The sequence below is a fragment of the Vigna radiata genome, chromosome 3 (assembly GCF_000741045.1).
Source record: "Vigna radiata var. radiata cultivar VC1973A chromosome 3, Vradiata_ver6, whole genome shotgun sequence".
Classification (NCBI taxonomy): Eukaryota; Viridiplantae; Streptophyta; class Magnoliopsida; order Fabales; family Fabaceae; genus Vigna; species Vigna radiata.
Window position 1 is genome coordinate 5,405,776 of NC_028353.1, and position 17,253 is coordinate 5,423,028.

A 17,253-nucleotide genomic window follows, 5' to 3' on the forward strand; every position below is an offset into this window, starting at 1 on the left:
TATATATATAACTTAAAAAATATAAAAATATAAATTACATTTTTTATTTTTATTGATAAAAATATAAATTTTGTGATAATAAAGTTGTTTTAAAAAATTAATTATTATTTTTTTATGTGAACAGTTATTTTTATTAATATTTTATTATTAAATAAAGTTTTTTTGACAAGATGAAATAATTGAACTGAAATTAGAGAAGATGTAAGAGTAGATACCGTTCTCACAATTAACTGAACTGTAACTGTTATCAGTTCAGTTTTTAAAAACTGAACATAAGATAGTATACTGAACTGTTACTAGAAATGGATTAGTTATTTTTAGTATAATATAGTACAGTTAACTACAGTACAATACAAATCAGTTATTTTTGCCCAGCCCTACTTAACCTTATTATTTAGGAAACAAAAGGCTTATCAAGAAGGGTTGCTTTATCAAGCATAGGTTATACAGAGATTATCAATGCTTTATCAAGAAATGCTTTACCGCTATGATTAATCCGGGACTATGGTAGGGTTCTGGTTCCCTCGTNCGTTTCATTAGCCGATTACAATCGTCCTTAATGCTGTCAATGACTAACCCCTTGTATTTTTCCTGAGTTTTTCCCATCATCAGGAAACATATATGTCTGGAAAAAAAATAAGGAAAGTTATATTATCACTGATTTTAGAAATAATATTCGAAACAATTTTCTCCAATATTNATATAAAAAAATGGACTGATTTTAGAAACAGTGTCATAATATGTTCAGATAACATAAATTTTTACTACGTAATAAAATATGTAGACCTATAAAATTATGTACATCATAATTCGTTTTGTACTAGTGCTTTTACATTATAAATATAATTAAATAATGGAGGAATTATGAGACTAATTTTGAAAAGCTTGTTGACTGATATTAAAAGTAAAAGAGAATGTTATGTAATTATGATGTATACTTTGAAAAAGGTAAGAATTAATATTAAAATAAATGAGACCATTTTGTTTTTTATATTTAAAACCTATAAAAGTGTATTATACATTGTCATAAATTTTATATAATCTTGATCTTAGTTTTTGTTAAATTTTGTGGCTTTTCTATTATTTTCAATACACATGTTACCACTTTGGAGGTTGCAAGCACTGGCCGTCTTTGCAGGTTAGTTTTGACACATATTGATTGAAGTTGAAAATGTTTATACAATTATTACTTTAATTATGATTACAGTATAACATATAAGATTAATCCATTTTTATTATTAAATAACAAATATAATTAAAAAAAATACCCATGCATTTGCACGGATACAAATACTAGTTTTATATAATTTTGACCTTAATATTTTGTTTTTAATTTTGTCTCTTGTCTGCTATCTTCCAGGCATGTTACGGCTTTGGAGATAGCAGCACATGGCCATATGCTGGCAGTCTTTTCAGCTTAGTATTGCAGTGTGCAAAGCAAACATCCATGGTTATTTGTTAAAAGGGAAAGTGAGAGTCTTTTCCATTTGTCAGAATCTCCCACAACACAGAAGCTTGTAAACAATGGATTCAACATCCCTCTGCAACCTCCACTTTGTGTTCATACCGTTAATGGCCCCAGGTCATCTTCTTCCCATGGTGGACATGGCCAAAATGTTGGCAAGACGCAAAGTGAAAGTGAGCATAGTCACCACACCCCTCAATTCCATCCACTTCCAAGATAGCATAGACAGAGAGATTCAATCTGGCTCACCCATCCAGATTCTTCATGTTCCGTTTCCATGGGCTGAGGCTGGAATACCAGAGGGGTGTGAGAGCCAAGACACTCTTCCTTCAATGGATCTCCTATACAACTTCAATGTCGCTCTTAACTTGTTGCAGCGCCCAATAGAAGAGCTTCTACAAAACCAAAGCCCGTTTCCAAGCTGCATAATTGCCGACACAAATCTCTTGTGCGCCGCTGGTGTTGCTGACAAGTTAAATATTCCTAGAATAGTATTCGACGGGACTAGTTGTTTCTATCTGCTTTGCTGTCACAGTTTAAACAAGAACAAGGTCCATGAAGCTGCATCTTATGATGAGAAATTTCTTGTGCCTGGAATGCCCCACAAGATCGAATTGCGAAGATCTCAACTCCCCGGGATATTCTACCCAGGCAGGGACTTGAGGTTGCAAGCTTTCCGTGAGGCAATAAGGGAAGCTGCGAAAAAAGCATATGGGATAGTGGTAAATAGTTTCGAAGAGTTGGAAGCAGAGTATGTGAAAGAGTACGAAAGGGTTACGGGGCATAAGGTATGGTGTGTAGGACCTGTGTCGCTGTGCAATAAGGATGACAGGGAGAAGGGTCTGAGAAGTAAGAGAAACTCGAGTGATGAGAGTAGATATGTGAAGTGGCTTGATTCATGGCCTGCAAGGTCTGTGATTTATGTGTGTCTTGGTAGTCAAAACCGTGCAACGCCTGAGCAGTTAATAGAAGTGGGGTTGGGATTGGAAGCGACAAAAAGGCCATTCATTTGGGTTCTTAGAGGTGCATATAGAAGAGAGGAAACAGAGAAATGGCTGTTGGAAGATGGGTTTGAAGAAAGGGTGAAAGGGAGAGGGATTCTGATAAAGGGTTGGGTGCCACAAGTGTTGATATTATCACATAGAGCAATAGGAGCGTTTTTGACACATTGTGGATGGAATTCGACGCTTGAAGGGATCTGTGCAGGGGTTCCGTTGGTGACTTATCCTCTGTATGCCGAGCAGTTTCTTAATGAGAAGGTTGTTGTGCAGGTGGTGGAGACTGGAGTGAGTGCAGGAGCTGAAACTGTTGTGCGCTTGGGAGATGAATTCAAAGCTCGAGTAGAGGTGACCAGGGACAATGTTACGGATTCAATTGAGAATGTAATGGGTGAAGGAAAAGAAAAAGAAATGATAAGGGAAAGAGCAAGAAATTATGCAGACATGGCAAGGAAAACAATAGAAGAAGGTGGTTCATCTTACAACAACATGTCTCTGCTAATCGAAGACATCATCCGTTTGAAAATGTCACAATTAAATGACACACCAAATGTTTTTTTGGAGTAAATTTTATTCAAGGATGTCCTATAGTATGTTTGATTTAATCTAGACTCCGATTGCACTTTTAAATTTTAAATTGGGTCTTTTGTTGCTTAAGCTTTGTCTGAATGAAGCACCAAAAATGGATCTTTGATCTGCTAAAGGTTGAATTGAATATATGCTAGGAAAGAAAGGAGGAGGGTACCCGAGATATCTTATTTATGAGATGAAAGAAAGGGAATTACATGTAACATGTCTCCTTTATCAAAGTAGGGTATTTTAAAAAAAAAAAAATTATTAAAATGGATAATTTTAAAAAAATTAGGAAATTGGTAATTTGTTTTAAAATGATACAATTTCATTGTAAAAAAAACTTGTGTCAAGATGGCCTAATTTTAGTTCAAAATATTTTAAAAATTTTGTAGTTCAAGTTATTTAAATTGAAGTCATGTCATCTTAATATAATTTTTTATTAAAATCGTATTAATTTCATACGATTTTAACTTTAAAAATATTTTGAACTAAAATTACTTGACTTTTATATAATTCTTATAATAAAATTATATTATTTTAACATGATGTTCATAATTCATTTAAAAATTATTCATTTTGATAAATTAAAAGAAATGATAAAAAAAAAAAAAACACCTAACATGTCTATGATTTATAAGTTTATCTTTTTATACATATATTTAATCATCTTCATTATTTACTTATTAATTTTGCCTCTTACTCTGTACCCTTACATAAAATAAGAGACACGTTGAAATAATATATCATGGCAAAGACTCGACATATGAAATAATGTATTCTAAATTCTCTTAAAGAATTGATTATTCACACATTCTCATCTCACGTTAGATTAAGGAGATTAGTTAAGTCTTTACCATAGATGAAAGAGAAAAAATAACTATTTTTTAGGAAAATGGAATTAATTAACTAGTTATATAAATTGTTTGTTGATAAGTTCTATACATTAACAAGAAACTCAAATTCAAATGTGTCAAATTCTTGTGTAATGTACGAGTCATGTTCTTACGGCTCCAATCTTCTTTGTTAGCTGAGAACCATTAAAAATTCATCTAATTAGCAGATTAACACTAAAGACGTGTTGACTTGCAATTCTTGCAAGTCTTCACCATAGGAAGCTGTGCCACCACAAAAAATAGCCATGACATGCTTTCTAAAACAAGTGTCTAACAGATTATAAACAAGTGAGTTTCAGCTTTTGTCATTAGACCAATTCAAATCCAAATGGCATCCCAAGAATCTCAGTTTCACTTCGTTCTGTTTCCTCTCATGTCCCCAGGCCACTTGCTCCCAATGACAGACCTTGCAACAATATTGGCACAGAATAACGCGATTGTTACTGTAGTCACCACCGTACATAACGCTTCTCGTTTATCAGAAACCTTTTCCCGTGCTTCCGACTCAGGCCTCAACCTCCGATTGGTTCAACTCGAATTTCCATCCCATGATGCTGGATTTCCAGAAGGGTGTGAGAATTTTGACATGCTGCCTTCTATGGGCATGGGTTTGAATTTCTTCCTTGCCGCAAACACCATTCTACACGAACCGGCTGAGAAAGTGTTTGAACAGTTGACACCGAAACCAAACTGCATAATCTCTGACGTGGGTTTAACATACACAGCCGACATCGCCACCAAATTCAACGTCCCCAGAATATCTTTCTACGGCGTTAGTGGTTTCTGTCTCTGGTGGCAGCAAAAGCTGGTCACTTCTAAGGTTTTTGATACCATAGCCACAGATTCAGAGTACTTTTCCATACCTGACATCCCTGACAAAGTTGAGATCACAAAAGCACAGACGGCAAGACCTATGCACGAAAACTGGAGCGAGTTTGTTGGAAAAATGGCCGCAGCAGAAGCGGTTACTTATGGGGTGGTCGTGAATTCTTTTGAGGAGTTGGAACAAGCATATGCAGGGGATTTCAAGAAGGCCAGAAACAATAAAGTGTGGTTTGTTGGGCCCGTTTCACTTAGAAACAGGAATGATTTGGATAAGGCTCAGAGAGGGAACAGCAACAACACATCAAGTGATGCTCATAGTTGCATGATGTGGCTTGACTTACAAAAACCAAATTCAGTCATTTACGTGTGCCTTGGGAGCATATGCAATTTAACTCCGTCGCAGTTGATAGAGCTTGGTATGGCCTTAGAAGCATCCAAAATACCGTTCATTTGGGTCATCAGGGAAAGGAATCAAACAGAAGAGTTGATGAAGTGGATTAAGGAATCAGGGTTTGAGGAAAGGACCAAGGGGGTAGGTCTAATGCTTCTGGGTTGGTCTCCTCAGGTACTAATACTATCACACCCTGCAATTGGAGGGTTCATGACACACTGCGGTTGGAACTCAACCCTAGAAGCAATATCCGCTGGCGTGCCAATGCTTACGTGGCCATTGTTTGGGGACCAATTCTTCAATGAGAGGTTTGTTGTGAACATTATAAGAATTGGTGTACGCGTTGGGGTGGAAACTCCGGTGCTCTGGGGTGATGAAGAGAAAACTGGGGTATTGGTGAAGAAGGAAGATGTAGTGAGGGCTATAGAGAAGTTAATGGATGAGGGAAGTGAAAGTGAAGAGAGAAGAAAAAGGGTCAGAGAGCTTGCAGAGATGGCTAAGACAGCTGTAGAAGGAGGCTCCTCTCACTTCAATGTCACCCAGCTAATCCAAGACATCATGCAACACTCCCACAAAAACTAATCTTCGGTTATCAATAGCATATAAGGTATATTATTTCCACAGATTTCCTAATTCTGCTTAGCAAATTAGTAAAATACATTAGTAATTTTGTAATGTTTATTGTGTTTAAGACTGTCAAGTTAATTATACCCGCCCAATATTTTATCTGATGATTTTAGTCCACTATCACTCAACTAGAATGAGTAATACGATCTTAAGCCTGTGGATCAGACCCTTATCACACAAAAATAAATGACCTAGGCACTTTATGAATTCATTATTAACAATTAGAGTTCATACCTTGAGTCAGCCTGTCCTCTTCACAGTAATATATGCCTACATATACAGACAAAGAAAAGATTGCAGCAGTCATTCTCTAATACCTCTGGAATGTAAGCTATTTTACATAACGGAATGATACCAGAGTACGATCTAGTGTGCCTAATCCTAGACCATAAGGCATGACGATCAACCCCAAAAGAAGTAGAGGTGTAGTAGAAGGCCATTATACCAAGAGAGCAGATACAGACAAAATGGTGCTCAAAACTTAAGATATATTCGTCATTAGAATTGAAAGTCGTAGGTTTAGCCAGACAATCATTATTAATCCAAGGCATGACTAATAAAAATAAGTCCAAAAAAAAGTTTAACAAAATAAAAGTACTGTGCTATGCAAGTTAAGCCTCTAAGGAATAACTACATAACTAAACATTCAACACAAACAATGAATATAAGAAATCTTAGACACAAAACTAAAGAAATATTAAGGAAAAACCACATAGCTGGATTTGCATTTAACAGAAGGAAAAAAAATTATCAATATAGCTTCACCAGCATCAGTATCACATTTTTTATGTAATTAGACTTAAAATCTATTTCTCAACATGATACTAGAGCTTGGTTAAAATCTATCTTAGCAAAATTTGTTATTTGTTCAGCATATTTATAGTCTATCTTAACAAAATTTATTATTTGTTTAATATATTAGAGTCTATCTAAGAAAAATTTGTTATTTGTTGGACATATTGTTCAATCTACTATCAGACCATCCATTAATGTTTAATTTCACGCTCGAGATGCACATACCTTAGCATGAGAGAGGGTGTGTTGGAAGTCCTACCGAGTGTTGATAAGACCAATCTATAATATATAAGTAAGAATAACCTTCATTTTACAAACTGGTTTTGTGGAATTAAATTAAACTTAAAATCTACTTCTTAACATAACAAAAAAAACTGAATTATCTATCAAGTTACCTGTCCATAACCTATGCCAACTCCATAAACATGTGATGCACCATAATGAAGTAAGCAGCCAGTAAAGCCTCCAGTTGACAGCTCAGAATCAAGAGCTACTTTACCAGTAGTATCACCACCAAGTTGTTTCCAACTTCTGTCCAGTTCTGTGTTGATGTAAAAAAGCCAAACGACAATACAGTTTCACCAAAGTTGCAGTTGAGACATTATTTCAAGTAAATAGAACTATGTCTACACCTACATACATATTTTGGAATTTCGGCTATTATCTCTACAACAGTTTTTTCAGGCAGATGGATACCGGCTTTATTTACAAACTTCCCGTCAAAATATACTTTGCCTGCATGCCATATGATACCAGTATATAATAATATATTAGTTTAATAGGTTCGACATGTTTGATCCAATTGGGTCTTTCTATTTTGAAAGTGTTCAATTAGATCCTAATTTTGGTAGAATTGACTCAATAAAGTTTATGGCGTTAAATTCAATAGACGGCGTTAACTTCCTTGCAATGTGACATACAGACTGTGCAATTTTTAATGACATGGTAGAGTCTGAGTATTGTTTTCGGCAATCTCTTTTCAAGCTCCACCTTGACAATATTGTGTTGTTTTATTTACCAAGAGGAAATCGTACAATTAGGTCAGACTTGGAGTTCTCCAATCCCTTCGTAGAACAATTGGAGAGCTTCACTGGTAAAGCTATAAGCAGAAAGTCAGAAATCCATAGAGAGGATATTGCTATCTGTAAAGACTACTCTGTTCCATACAAGGTGTTATATCTTGTTTTAACATATAACTATTTTGAATTAGATTGTGTTAGAAGGAGATAAAATACGAATTGGACATTATAAAGCATTGCGTTTAACTTGTCTTCAAATAGTTCTATTTCTACTAATTACATTAGATTTTGAGTAATATAGAGAATAAACAATCTGATCAGATAGCAAAATTTCCCGCACCTCTTGATGGACAATAGGATCTTTCACTATCCCTCCTTTTCTTACCTGAACAGAATACAATATTCAAAGGTTATAGAGATAGTACTTTTCTCTTCTTTATTTACAAGGGGCAACAATGACGATTATTTGATACAAAACTATAATGAGTATAATCCCACTTGCACAAAACGATAAATATACAATTGTTATTTTCATCGGACACATTGGGATAAAAATTGTCTTTTCACGCATTAAATTGACTGACAAAATCTATGCAGCAAAGTTAACATTTAAAAATCGCATTGGTGATATGTTTTGAAATTAGAAAAGTGTGTATCTTAGCAATTTATTTGAAAATAAATCATTGGATATCCCTAACAAAATCCATGAGCTGAGAGCAAAAGAGGCCATCCCTTGACAATCTTTGGAGAAGCATATTCACTCAAGATCTCTAGCCTTCCTCTACAACCAAAGATTACGTAGTATTAGTATTATTACAGATAAACTCCCTACTACTACCCAATTCCCTCAGATTTAGCATATGAAACTGATCTAGTCTCGGGTACTGATAGGTCTTGAAAGGTTTATGTCAGCAAAAATAAAAAGAACCATTAGTAAGTGATGGTTGGAGGAGTTAGGAGAAGTTTTATAGCAGTTCGTGATCATTTCTGTCAGTTATGTTTTGTTTATGTCTTTTAAGGAGTTGTGAGTGTATTGAGTCGGGGGTCGAGTGTTTTATTTCTAAAACAGGATCTGTCCTCTGTAAGGGAAAGTTTTTTCTTTGACTGTTGTTGATTGCTTTCACTGTTTTTCCATTCAATAAAACTGTTTCTTCCATGTGAAAATTCATAAACTTGTTGTGCTTATTGACTCTAAGATAGTATCTTGGTTACTTGATACCAAGAAACGTAACAGGTTCACCAAATATATGTACGCAATGTCTCAATAAACCAAGATGAAAGAAAGGGAAATGCCAGAGAAGAAAATGCAAAGGTGCATTTGTAGTATTTCACCTAGTTGACCTAAACTTCTTCCATATCATATTAATCATGTAGAGCATATTTAAATGCACATTATTATTGCCGACAATATCAAAACAAACAACAAAATTATATAATAGGAGTTTGTATTCCTGACTTGAAATCTACGAGCTTCAAATTGTGGCTTAATCAAAGTCACTAATGCTGCATTTTCCTTCATGATATTGACCACAGCAGGCATGAACTATTAAAAGAACAAAAAAAAAAAAAAGATGCAGTGAATCAAGAAGGCTAATCATATCAGTAATTCTCAGTTCAGCAAAATAATCTCCAATGTCTCCTCTTATTCTTCTGTGGTTGCTTACAAAGGATGACCGACCACTTAATAATCAATAGACATAGGAGACAAGATCTCAGAATTGAGAGCTACTTTACCAGTAGTATCAGCACCAAGTTGTTTCCAACTTGTGTCCAGTTCTGTGTTGATGTAAAAAAGCCAAACGACAATACAGTTCTACTAAAGTTGCAGTTGAGACATTATTTCAAGTAAATAGAACTACATCTACACCTACGTACATATTTGGTAATTTCGGCTATTATCTCCACAACAGTTTTTTCAGGCAGAGGGATACTGGCTATTATCTCTAATATGAAAGATTTCACCAAGCACAAGTTCAATCAAAACTATTCTTTTAGGGTGAGAATATATTATTCTAACTGGTTACGTATTAGCTCAAACACAATTGAAAATAAAATATAAAAACAAAAACAAAAAAGTCCTTCATTTGCTGAAATCATTGGTACACAAAGCACTAAATCAACTAGTATGTATAAAAAAAATTATTAATTGTAATAAAATAATTTAATCAATTAAAAATTTTAAAAATATTTATATAATTAAATATATTTTAAATATTTATTAATAGTATGTATAAAAAAAATTAATTTTAAAAAAATAATAATAAAAAAGTTAAAAGAAATGCGTCAAGCGACTAGTCTGTCGGCCGACCTGTGAGAGAGAATCTTGTAATTTCTGACCTGATTTTAGATAGCGAACTAATCCGACCCAAATCATTTTTAACAAATTAAGATCGGACCAAAACATTCTAGACTAACCTGTTTTTCCATTTTGTCACCTTTACTTATTAGATCAAGTTTACCAACTTTTATAATATTAATGATGGACTGCATAAACTTCCGATAAATTAATTAATTATAAAGTTAATTTAATAACATCACTGTTTTATCTATTTACTAACCTTTGTTTCGTTACGTTAGCACATGGATAAACCATCGTACACAACACTCTCAAGCAACAAGGAGACGCAATATACAAACAACAAACGAATTGCAAAAGGAAGAAAATGAACATCCCAAACACTTTATTAAAAATATAGATAATTCTTTGACGATAAAAAAAAATTCAATTATCTGTGGTGAAGAACATGTAAGTCGATTTACAATCGAATCGTAATGTTTAGATGACTATGCTCTTAAATAAATAAAAAATTATGCTTTAATTATTAATTATAAATTTTAGTCTAATGATAAATATTATAACTATAAGATTACAAATCCCAATAAATTTATACAAAAGACTTATATATTATCTTTAATTTAAAAATTTAAAGTGATAAATTTATGACTCTTTCTGTTTAAGCCATGTTTATGTTTATCCAACAACAAACATTCAATTCATATTTAAACATTTAACTTAAAACTATATTAAATTTTAACTTAAACCTACATTAAATTTTTTTAGTCTACAATTCCTTCAAACATTCCACATGTTTCATTCACCATATTTATGCAATAAGAAAGACAATTTCTTCTTTTTATATTGAAAAAGTCATATTCCCATCTAAATCATATTCACATCTCAATAGAACTCTCCAAGTTTAAATACTACATGTTTCGACGAAAACAAATAGAAAAACAAACACTCATGCCTTTTTAAATTTATCTCTAAATTGTTAAAATAAATCTTCTTGTATTTAAGTATTTTGGTGAAAATTGATATTTTATAGGATTAAAAAAAATAATTTGAGAAGAAATATTCCAAAAGCAAGCAAAAAAGAGAAACATATCAACTTATTCATATATGATTGATATAGTACCATATGAACATAATTGAATAGATTTCTATATTTACAGCTTTTCATATCCATTTACCCATAATTCTTGGTTGAAAGATGAATCCTTTCCCACGGAACAAATTGCGTATTTGAGTGATTCAACTTTTGACCTAGTCAACGATGAACCCACTGTTTCTGTAAGTCGTATTGCGTACTTTGAGTGATTCAACTCATCAATCGTTATATACGTGATTGATTTTATGGACGTGTTTATCTTTTTAAAGCAACCTTGTAACAGTTATAACTATATTTTCGTCAAAAAAGAAATACGTTTAATGTATAGTTAAAACAATAATTTCATACCATTATTATAATAAGATAAATAAAAGTTATAAGTTGCTTTATGAGTGCCAAAGTTTTATATTTAAACTAACCATTTGTTGTCGTTTATTAAAATATAAAATTAATATATGAATTAGTCGTAAACTTCATCGCATTAACAAGTGCTCAAATTACGTCACATGGGTATCTGAATATATCAAATGCTTCAACAACCAAAGAAATTTGTATTCTAAAAACAACTGAAACTAATCAAATGCAATTAATTAAGCTTATTTCATAAAAAAAAAATAATAAATAAAAAAAAAATAAAAACTGCATCAAGTATTAACAAATAACAGTTATGTATACTAAATTTGGATAGAGTTAAAGGGCACAAAAAACTAATTTGCAGGAAAATTGACAAATAAATTGATTTGAGATTACTTCTTCATTAATTTACTTTGATTTTTTTGTTTTTAATTTACTTTGAAGTTAATATTTTATCATCATAAAAGAAAAAAAAAAAAGCTCTCGAAGGTTTGAAATCATGGTCATCAGTTTAAATAGAAATATCATACTATGACTCATGGCCAACAATATATATTGGCCTTCTGAATTTATTTCAATAGCATTTACAAAACCTGTTTTATTAGATAGTTTAACTTCATTTCGCAATGGCTTTGCCACTGAAGCAGCCTCATTTTGTGTTGGTTCCACTTCTGGCTCAAGGGCACATGATCCCAATGGTTGACATAGCAAGAATTTTGGCAGAGAGAGGTGTTATCATCACATTGATAAGTACCCCTAACAATGCCTCAAGAATGGGGCAAACCGTTGTTAGAGCAGCAAAATCTGGCCTTCCAATTCAGCTCCTACAAGTTCCATTTCCATGCCAGAAAGTAGGACTTCCATTGGGCTGCGAAAATCTTGATGCTTTACCATCAAAAAACCTTCTCAGAAACTTCTATATTGGCCTTGACATGATGCAAGAACCTGTGGAGGAGTACCTTCAAAACCACCCTTCTCCTCCAAGTTGCATTATATCAGATAAATGCCTTTCTTGGACTTCTGTAACAGCCAAGAAGTTCAACATTCCAAGGCTTGTCTTTCATGGGATGTCGTGTTTTTCATTACTTAGCTCCTATAATATCAAGCTCTACAATTCTCATCTTTCTTGCTCTTCTGATGCAGAACCTTTTCTCATTCCCGGACTGCCCCAGAGGATTGAGATAACCAAAGCTCAGCTCCCCGGAGCCTTTTTTTCTCTGCCTGATTTGGATGATTTTAGACACAAAATGTTGGAGGCCGAAATGTCTGCTTCTGGGGTTGTGGTAAATAGCTTTGAAGAATTGGAACATGGTTGTGTAAAGGAGTATGAGAAGGCCTTGAACAAGAGAGTTTGGTGCATTGGTCCTGTGTCTTTATCCAACAAGGATAGTTTGGACAAGTTTGAGAGAGGAAACAAGCCTTCAATTGAAGAGAAGCAATGCTTGGAATGGCTAAACTCAAAGGAGCCAAGATCAGTTGTTTATGCATGCCTTGGCAGCTTGTGTAGGCTTGTTACATCTCAATTGATAGAAATTGCTTTGGGTTTAGAAGCATCAAGTCAACCATTTATATGGGTGGTAAAAACTGCTGGAGAAAATATTACAGAGGTAAATAATTGGTTAGAGAATGAAAAATTTGATGAAAGGGTAAGAGGAAGAGGACTTGTCATAAAGGGATGGGCTCCACAGACATTGATATTGTCTCACCCTTCGGTTGGTGCATTCTTGACCCACTGTGGCTGGAATTCAACCATAGAAGGCGTGTCATCTGGGTTGCCCATGATAACATGGCCTTTATTTGCGGAGCAATTCTTGAATGAAAAATTTATCGTGCAAGTTTTGAAAATTGGAGTTAGAATGGGTGTGGAGGTTCCGGTGAGGTGGGGTGATGAAGAGAAAGTTGGTGCAATGGTGAAGAAAACTAGAATCACTGAAGCTATAGAGATGTGCATGGCGGGCGGTGGAGACGGGGAAAACAGGAGGAATAGAGCAATAGAGCTTGGAAAGATGGCAAGAAATGCCATGGCGGAGGAAGGTTCTTCTCACTTCAACCTTTCATGCTTAATTGAAGACATTGTCAACATTAGTGTTAATTAATTAATATGTGAAACATCTGGGTCAAGGTCTTCCTTGCCTACCCGGTAACTAACAAGGGATATATGTTTGTTTATCCTTGTGTCATTTTCTCTTGATGACTTATAATAAAATAAAATTTAATTAAAATTTTAGAATCGGCTAGTTATTTTGTTTCATTTTCTTATTTAATTATCTTCACATAAAATGTAAGATTTTATAATTAAGAACTTTTTGAAGTGACGTACGTCAAATTTATTCATATCAAACAAAAGAACAAAAAAGAAACTTAATTTGTTCCCAAATCCTATTCAACATAAGTATAACGATAATTAAGGAGCCAATCATTTCCATCAATGTATGAAATATCCATGTAAGAGTTTGCTTCGTAATCCCTGAGTTGCTTGGCATAAGAGACTCTGGATGAATAATTTGCTCCAGCTCCATGGCAACTGTACTCCCCAAAGAAGACGCTCCTGTGTGAGTGAAAATATGAGACAGTGAATCATGGTTGAAAGCGAAGAGATAAAAGGTATAATGCATAGATACCGGTCTCTAGAGGGATCTCTCCAATCATTCCATCCTTCAGGTGCTACGACATCAGACATGTATGTTGTCGAGAAGATGACAGTGGCATAGGCTCCCCAAGCTCTTCCAAGCCACACTCTTCCACTCCCAACGATGCTACAATTCACAAAGGAAAACCCACTTTTATCATCCATCGATTGTCTCCCTTGAGCAGTGATCGACCCACTAATCTCATCCTTCTCTGCTTTTGCTACACAGTTTATGCTACAATCCTGCACGTCTCACTGTCACAACTAAATTCCTGTTTCATACTTTCATTTTCACTTAATACATCTTTATAATATGATTACCACATTATATTATTATTTAGTAGATGCTATTATAAAGTAATTGTTGCGTAATGTTTTTAAATGTATATATATCATGTGAAAACAAAATAGTAAACCAAAACGACAAAAAAGCACTGAAAAATGAAACTAATATAAAGATTAAAAATTCATTTGATGACACCTTTTTCTCACAAAATTATATAAATATATCCCGAAGAAGGCAAACATGCTACAAGAACATTACCTAACGGATTCTTGTGGTTAGTTTTTGGATATGAGAGAATCCAAAACCTTAAGCAATGTCATGTATTGGGTAATGAATTGCGATAGACAAGACATATATATATACTTTGAATGGAAGAAAGTTCTCTTTTCTTACCTCATAAAGTGATCTACCATTTCCAAATATGAAATCAATGGAACCTTGGATTAAGCATTCTTTGAAATAATGTTTTCCACGATCATCATTCAGTGTATCCTGTGCACCATAAAATCCACATCCATAGAAGGCTGCTTGATCACCGGTGACTCTCAGTGCTACTGCTTGTGCCCCCACCTCTCCTGGTGACGGTGGGGGAGCCGTGTTCTTTTCAGAGAATCAAATTGTAAAAATCTCAGAAATCACATGGCCATGATAATATCCCAGAAACAATAATTATTTAATATTCAAAATTCTGTTTTACACTTACTGAGATTATACTATAGTTAATAGTTTTACCATTACTCATATCTATATCCATGCAGAAACAAAACAGATATTGACCAAAGAAAAGTAACATGAAATTTCATGCATGCTTAATTACCTTAAAGCTGATGTTGTAAGCAGTGAACTTAGAAGCAAAGATGGCAAAAGAGTAGCTGTAGGAAGTACCGCCGGTGGAATTGGCGGTGTCGTTCCATTCTATGAATGTATTCAGATATCCTTGACCTTGAATTATTAAGTTTGTTTTGTTGGCTTGCACATCTACCTTCTCCCTGTGATTTGTAACAACTTATCAAATATTTGAGGAACAAGGTTATCAGTTCCAATCTTTCACTAATCTTTCAGAATTATAAGATTGGTTTTATAGGATTAAAAAGAAATGTATAAAAGATAAAAGATTACGAGTTCAACTTCTACCCTAATAAAATACTAACACATTTATCAATATTAAAAAAAAATTCTAATTACATATTTGAAGTGAGATAGAGTTACTAATTGAAGTTTATTGGTTTATGAATAAATTATACGATTTAATTAATTATTTATAAGTAATCGAATATATATATATATATATATATATATATATATATATATATATTAAAGTAGAAATAAATTATATAATGTAAAATTTTCAACTTCACTTCTAGATAGGTTATTGCATCTAAATGCTTGGGGTTTTGGTTTTTCAAGATTTTTGTTATAATGCTAAATATTTTTCTAAAAAAGGAATGAAGTATAAAAATAAAAATGCTATAATTATATATAGCCAGACACGTCTAGTCATGTTCTTCAGCTTTGAATGAAAACACTAACGATCATCCATTATTCTTTCATTTTTATGTTCACTACATATCCATAAGTAATCTTACACCACTTTTTACTGTAGATTTATTCCTAGGCAAGATTTTTATAAATAATCCTTACTTTAATAATTTTTTATTTTGACACTAAAAAAATGAATTATTGTAATTAAATTTTTTATTCCTTGAGAAGCTTTATATACTAACTCAACGGATATTAATGGCTGATTCTCGTAAGAGTGGAACCTTATAAAGGAGAATGCATAAAAGTTGATGGAGTTGCTGTGAGTGATACGAGAAAGAGTTTTCTCCACCTAATAATTTAACTTTTTGGGTAAGTTCATGACATGGAATACACAGCTTTACGACCAAGTCATCTATAATTTTATCCTTCACTGCGTCCATTCAGACGTAATTTAGAATCATTTTTTTGATTTCTGGATTCATGATTGACTTGAACTAGGTGTTTTGGTTTAACAGATGAAAGAAAAAGTAAAGTGAAGGTGATGATGAGGCAGAAAGGATGAAGAAAAAGTGAGAGAAAGAGAACGACCTGTATGTACCAGAATCGATTATGATGAGGGTGGTATCAGAGCTAGATTCAGGAACAGCATCAACAGCTTTTTGAACGCTACTGAAGTTAGCACAGCCCTTTAAATCAACCGTGAAAACAAGACTCACGTTATAGGCTTGAATAAGCCTGGAATCCCACTTGGCCCCTTCACATTTTTCCTTTTGATGATGATGATGGTGGTGGTGATGGTGTCTCCTCCTAGCTATACTTGTTATCAGAGATACCAAGTCTTGAGCGCCACTAAATATACCAAGCTGGAAACTGAAACTGTCGTGAGGATTAATGGCTGTGTTATCAGTGGGGGAAGGTGAAGTGCAATAGAAAATAAAGGAGATAGAAAAGAGAAAAATGAGAAAGGCAGAAAGGCAGAAGAGGTTTCTGTTGAATCCCATCATCAGTTTTATGAAATGGTTAGTTTATGTTTCTTATTGAGCTAAAAAAGGTTGTGCTGGTGATGGTTGATTGGAGTGGGAGGTAAGAAATGTTCGTATGGAGTTGTGTCATGTCATGTCTAGTTAGGCTTTCAGAGGATACTGGAGACTGTTTTTTAAAGCATTATTGATCTATGTAGAAAATTGATATGGTAAAACAAAGATGCGCAGTAATAGAGATTGGAAGATGGACACGCCAAGAAATTGCACAAAGATTAAAAATGAACAAAAAAAAGTACGATGATATTTTGACAACTCTTTTTAACAATTTTTTGACAACAGAATATGTGTTATCATTTTATTGGTCTGTTTAAATTTATGTTTAAAAAAATATTTGAAACGGACCAATCAAATACTGTCACATATGCGTTGTCAAAAAGTTGTCAAAAAAAAACTTGTTAAAGAGACTTTTTCCAACAAAAAATGAAGTCAAAGATAAAATAAAGGAAAAAGTCTCTTTAACAACTCTTTTTTTTTTTTGACAACG

The 17,253-nt window shown here is 33.6% G+C and overlaps 4 protein-coding genes across 5 annotated transcripts; 3 read left to right on the forward strand and 1 right to left on the reverse strand.

The window, feature by feature from the left end:
* Positions 1-1,381: 1,381 nt before the first annotated feature.
* On the forward strand, positions 1,382-3,308 carry LOC106757418 (UDP-glycosyltransferase 73C3-like). The gene has a single exon (XM_014640087.2). The coding sequence runs from the start codon at positions 1,525-1,527 to the stop codon at positions 3,028-3,030; it is 1,506 nt and encodes a 501-aa protein (XP_014495573.1). The 5' UTR covers positions 1,382-1,524; the 3' UTR covers positions 3,031-3,308.
* An 848-nt stretch (positions 3,309-4,156) lies between these two features.
* Positions 4,157-9,286, forward strand: LOC106758013 (UDP-glycosyltransferase 73C6). Its single transcript, XM_014640896.2, has 2 exons — positions 4,157-5,752; positions 8,821-9,286. Exon 1 carries the CDS (start codon positions 4,258-4,260, stop codon positions 5,725-5,727), a length of 1,470 nt encoding a protein of 489 aa, XP_014496382.1. The 5' UTR covers positions 4,157-4,257; the 3' UTR covers positions 5,728-5,752; positions 8,821-9,286.
* Positions 9,287-11,955: 2,669 nt separating this feature from the next.
* On the forward strand, positions 11,956-13,464 carry LOC106756929 (UDP-glycosyltransferase 73D1). The gene has a single exon (XM_014639527.2). The coding sequence runs from the start codon at positions 11,956-11,958 to the stop codon at positions 13,423-13,425; it is 1,470 nt and encodes a 489-aa protein (XP_014495013.1). The 3' UTR covers positions 13,426-13,464.
* A 184-nt stretch (positions 13,465-13,648) lies between these two features.
* Positions 13,649-16,909, reverse strand: LOC106757392 (probable pectinesterase 15). Of its 2 annotated transcripts, none has more exons than XM_022778974.1 (5): positions 16,315-16,909; positions 15,062-15,233; positions 14,638-14,844; positions 13,951-14,201; positions 13,649-13,853 (listed from the first exon to the last, which is right to left on the reverse strand). In XM_022778974.1, the coding sequence occupies exons 1-5, from the start codon at positions 16,728-16,730 to the stop codon at positions 13,709-13,711; spliced, it is 1,191 nt and encodes a 396-aa protein (XP_022634695.1). In that variant the 5' UTR covers positions 16,731-16,909; the 3' UTR covers positions 13,649-13,708. The 2 variants fall into 2 exon arrangements, with proteins under 2 accessions (XP_022634695.1, XP_014495542.2); XM_014640056.2 differs by having other exon boundaries at positions 13,649-13,877; positions 16,315-16,907.
* Between the last annotated feature and the right edge of the window lie 344 nt (positions 16,910-17,253).

Coding starts and splice junctions, on each gene's coding strand:
- LOC106757418 (XM_014640087.2), top strand. CDS start 1,525: ATGGATTCAACATCCCTCTGCAACCTCCACTTTGTGTTCATACCGTTA.
- LOC106758013 (XM_014640896.2), top strand. CDS start 4,258: ATGGCATCCCAAGAATCTCAGTTTCACTTCGTTCTGTTTCCTCTCATG.
- LOC106756929 (XM_014639527.2), top strand. CDS start 11,956: ATGGCTTTGCCACTGAAGCAGCCTCATTTTGTGTTGGTTCCACTTCTG.
- LOC106757392 (XM_014640056.2), bottom strand. CDS start 16,730: ATGATGGGATTCAACAGAAACCTCTTCTGCCTTTCTGCCTTTCTCATT. Junction 14,845..15,061: donor CTTACAACATCAGCTTTAAG/GTAATTAAGCAT, acceptor TTCTCTGAAAAG/AACACGGCTCCCCCACCGTC. Junction 13,878..13,950: donor AGAGATCCCTCTAGAGACCG/GTATCTATGCAT, acceptor TCACTCACACAG/GAGCGTCTTCTTTGGGGAGT.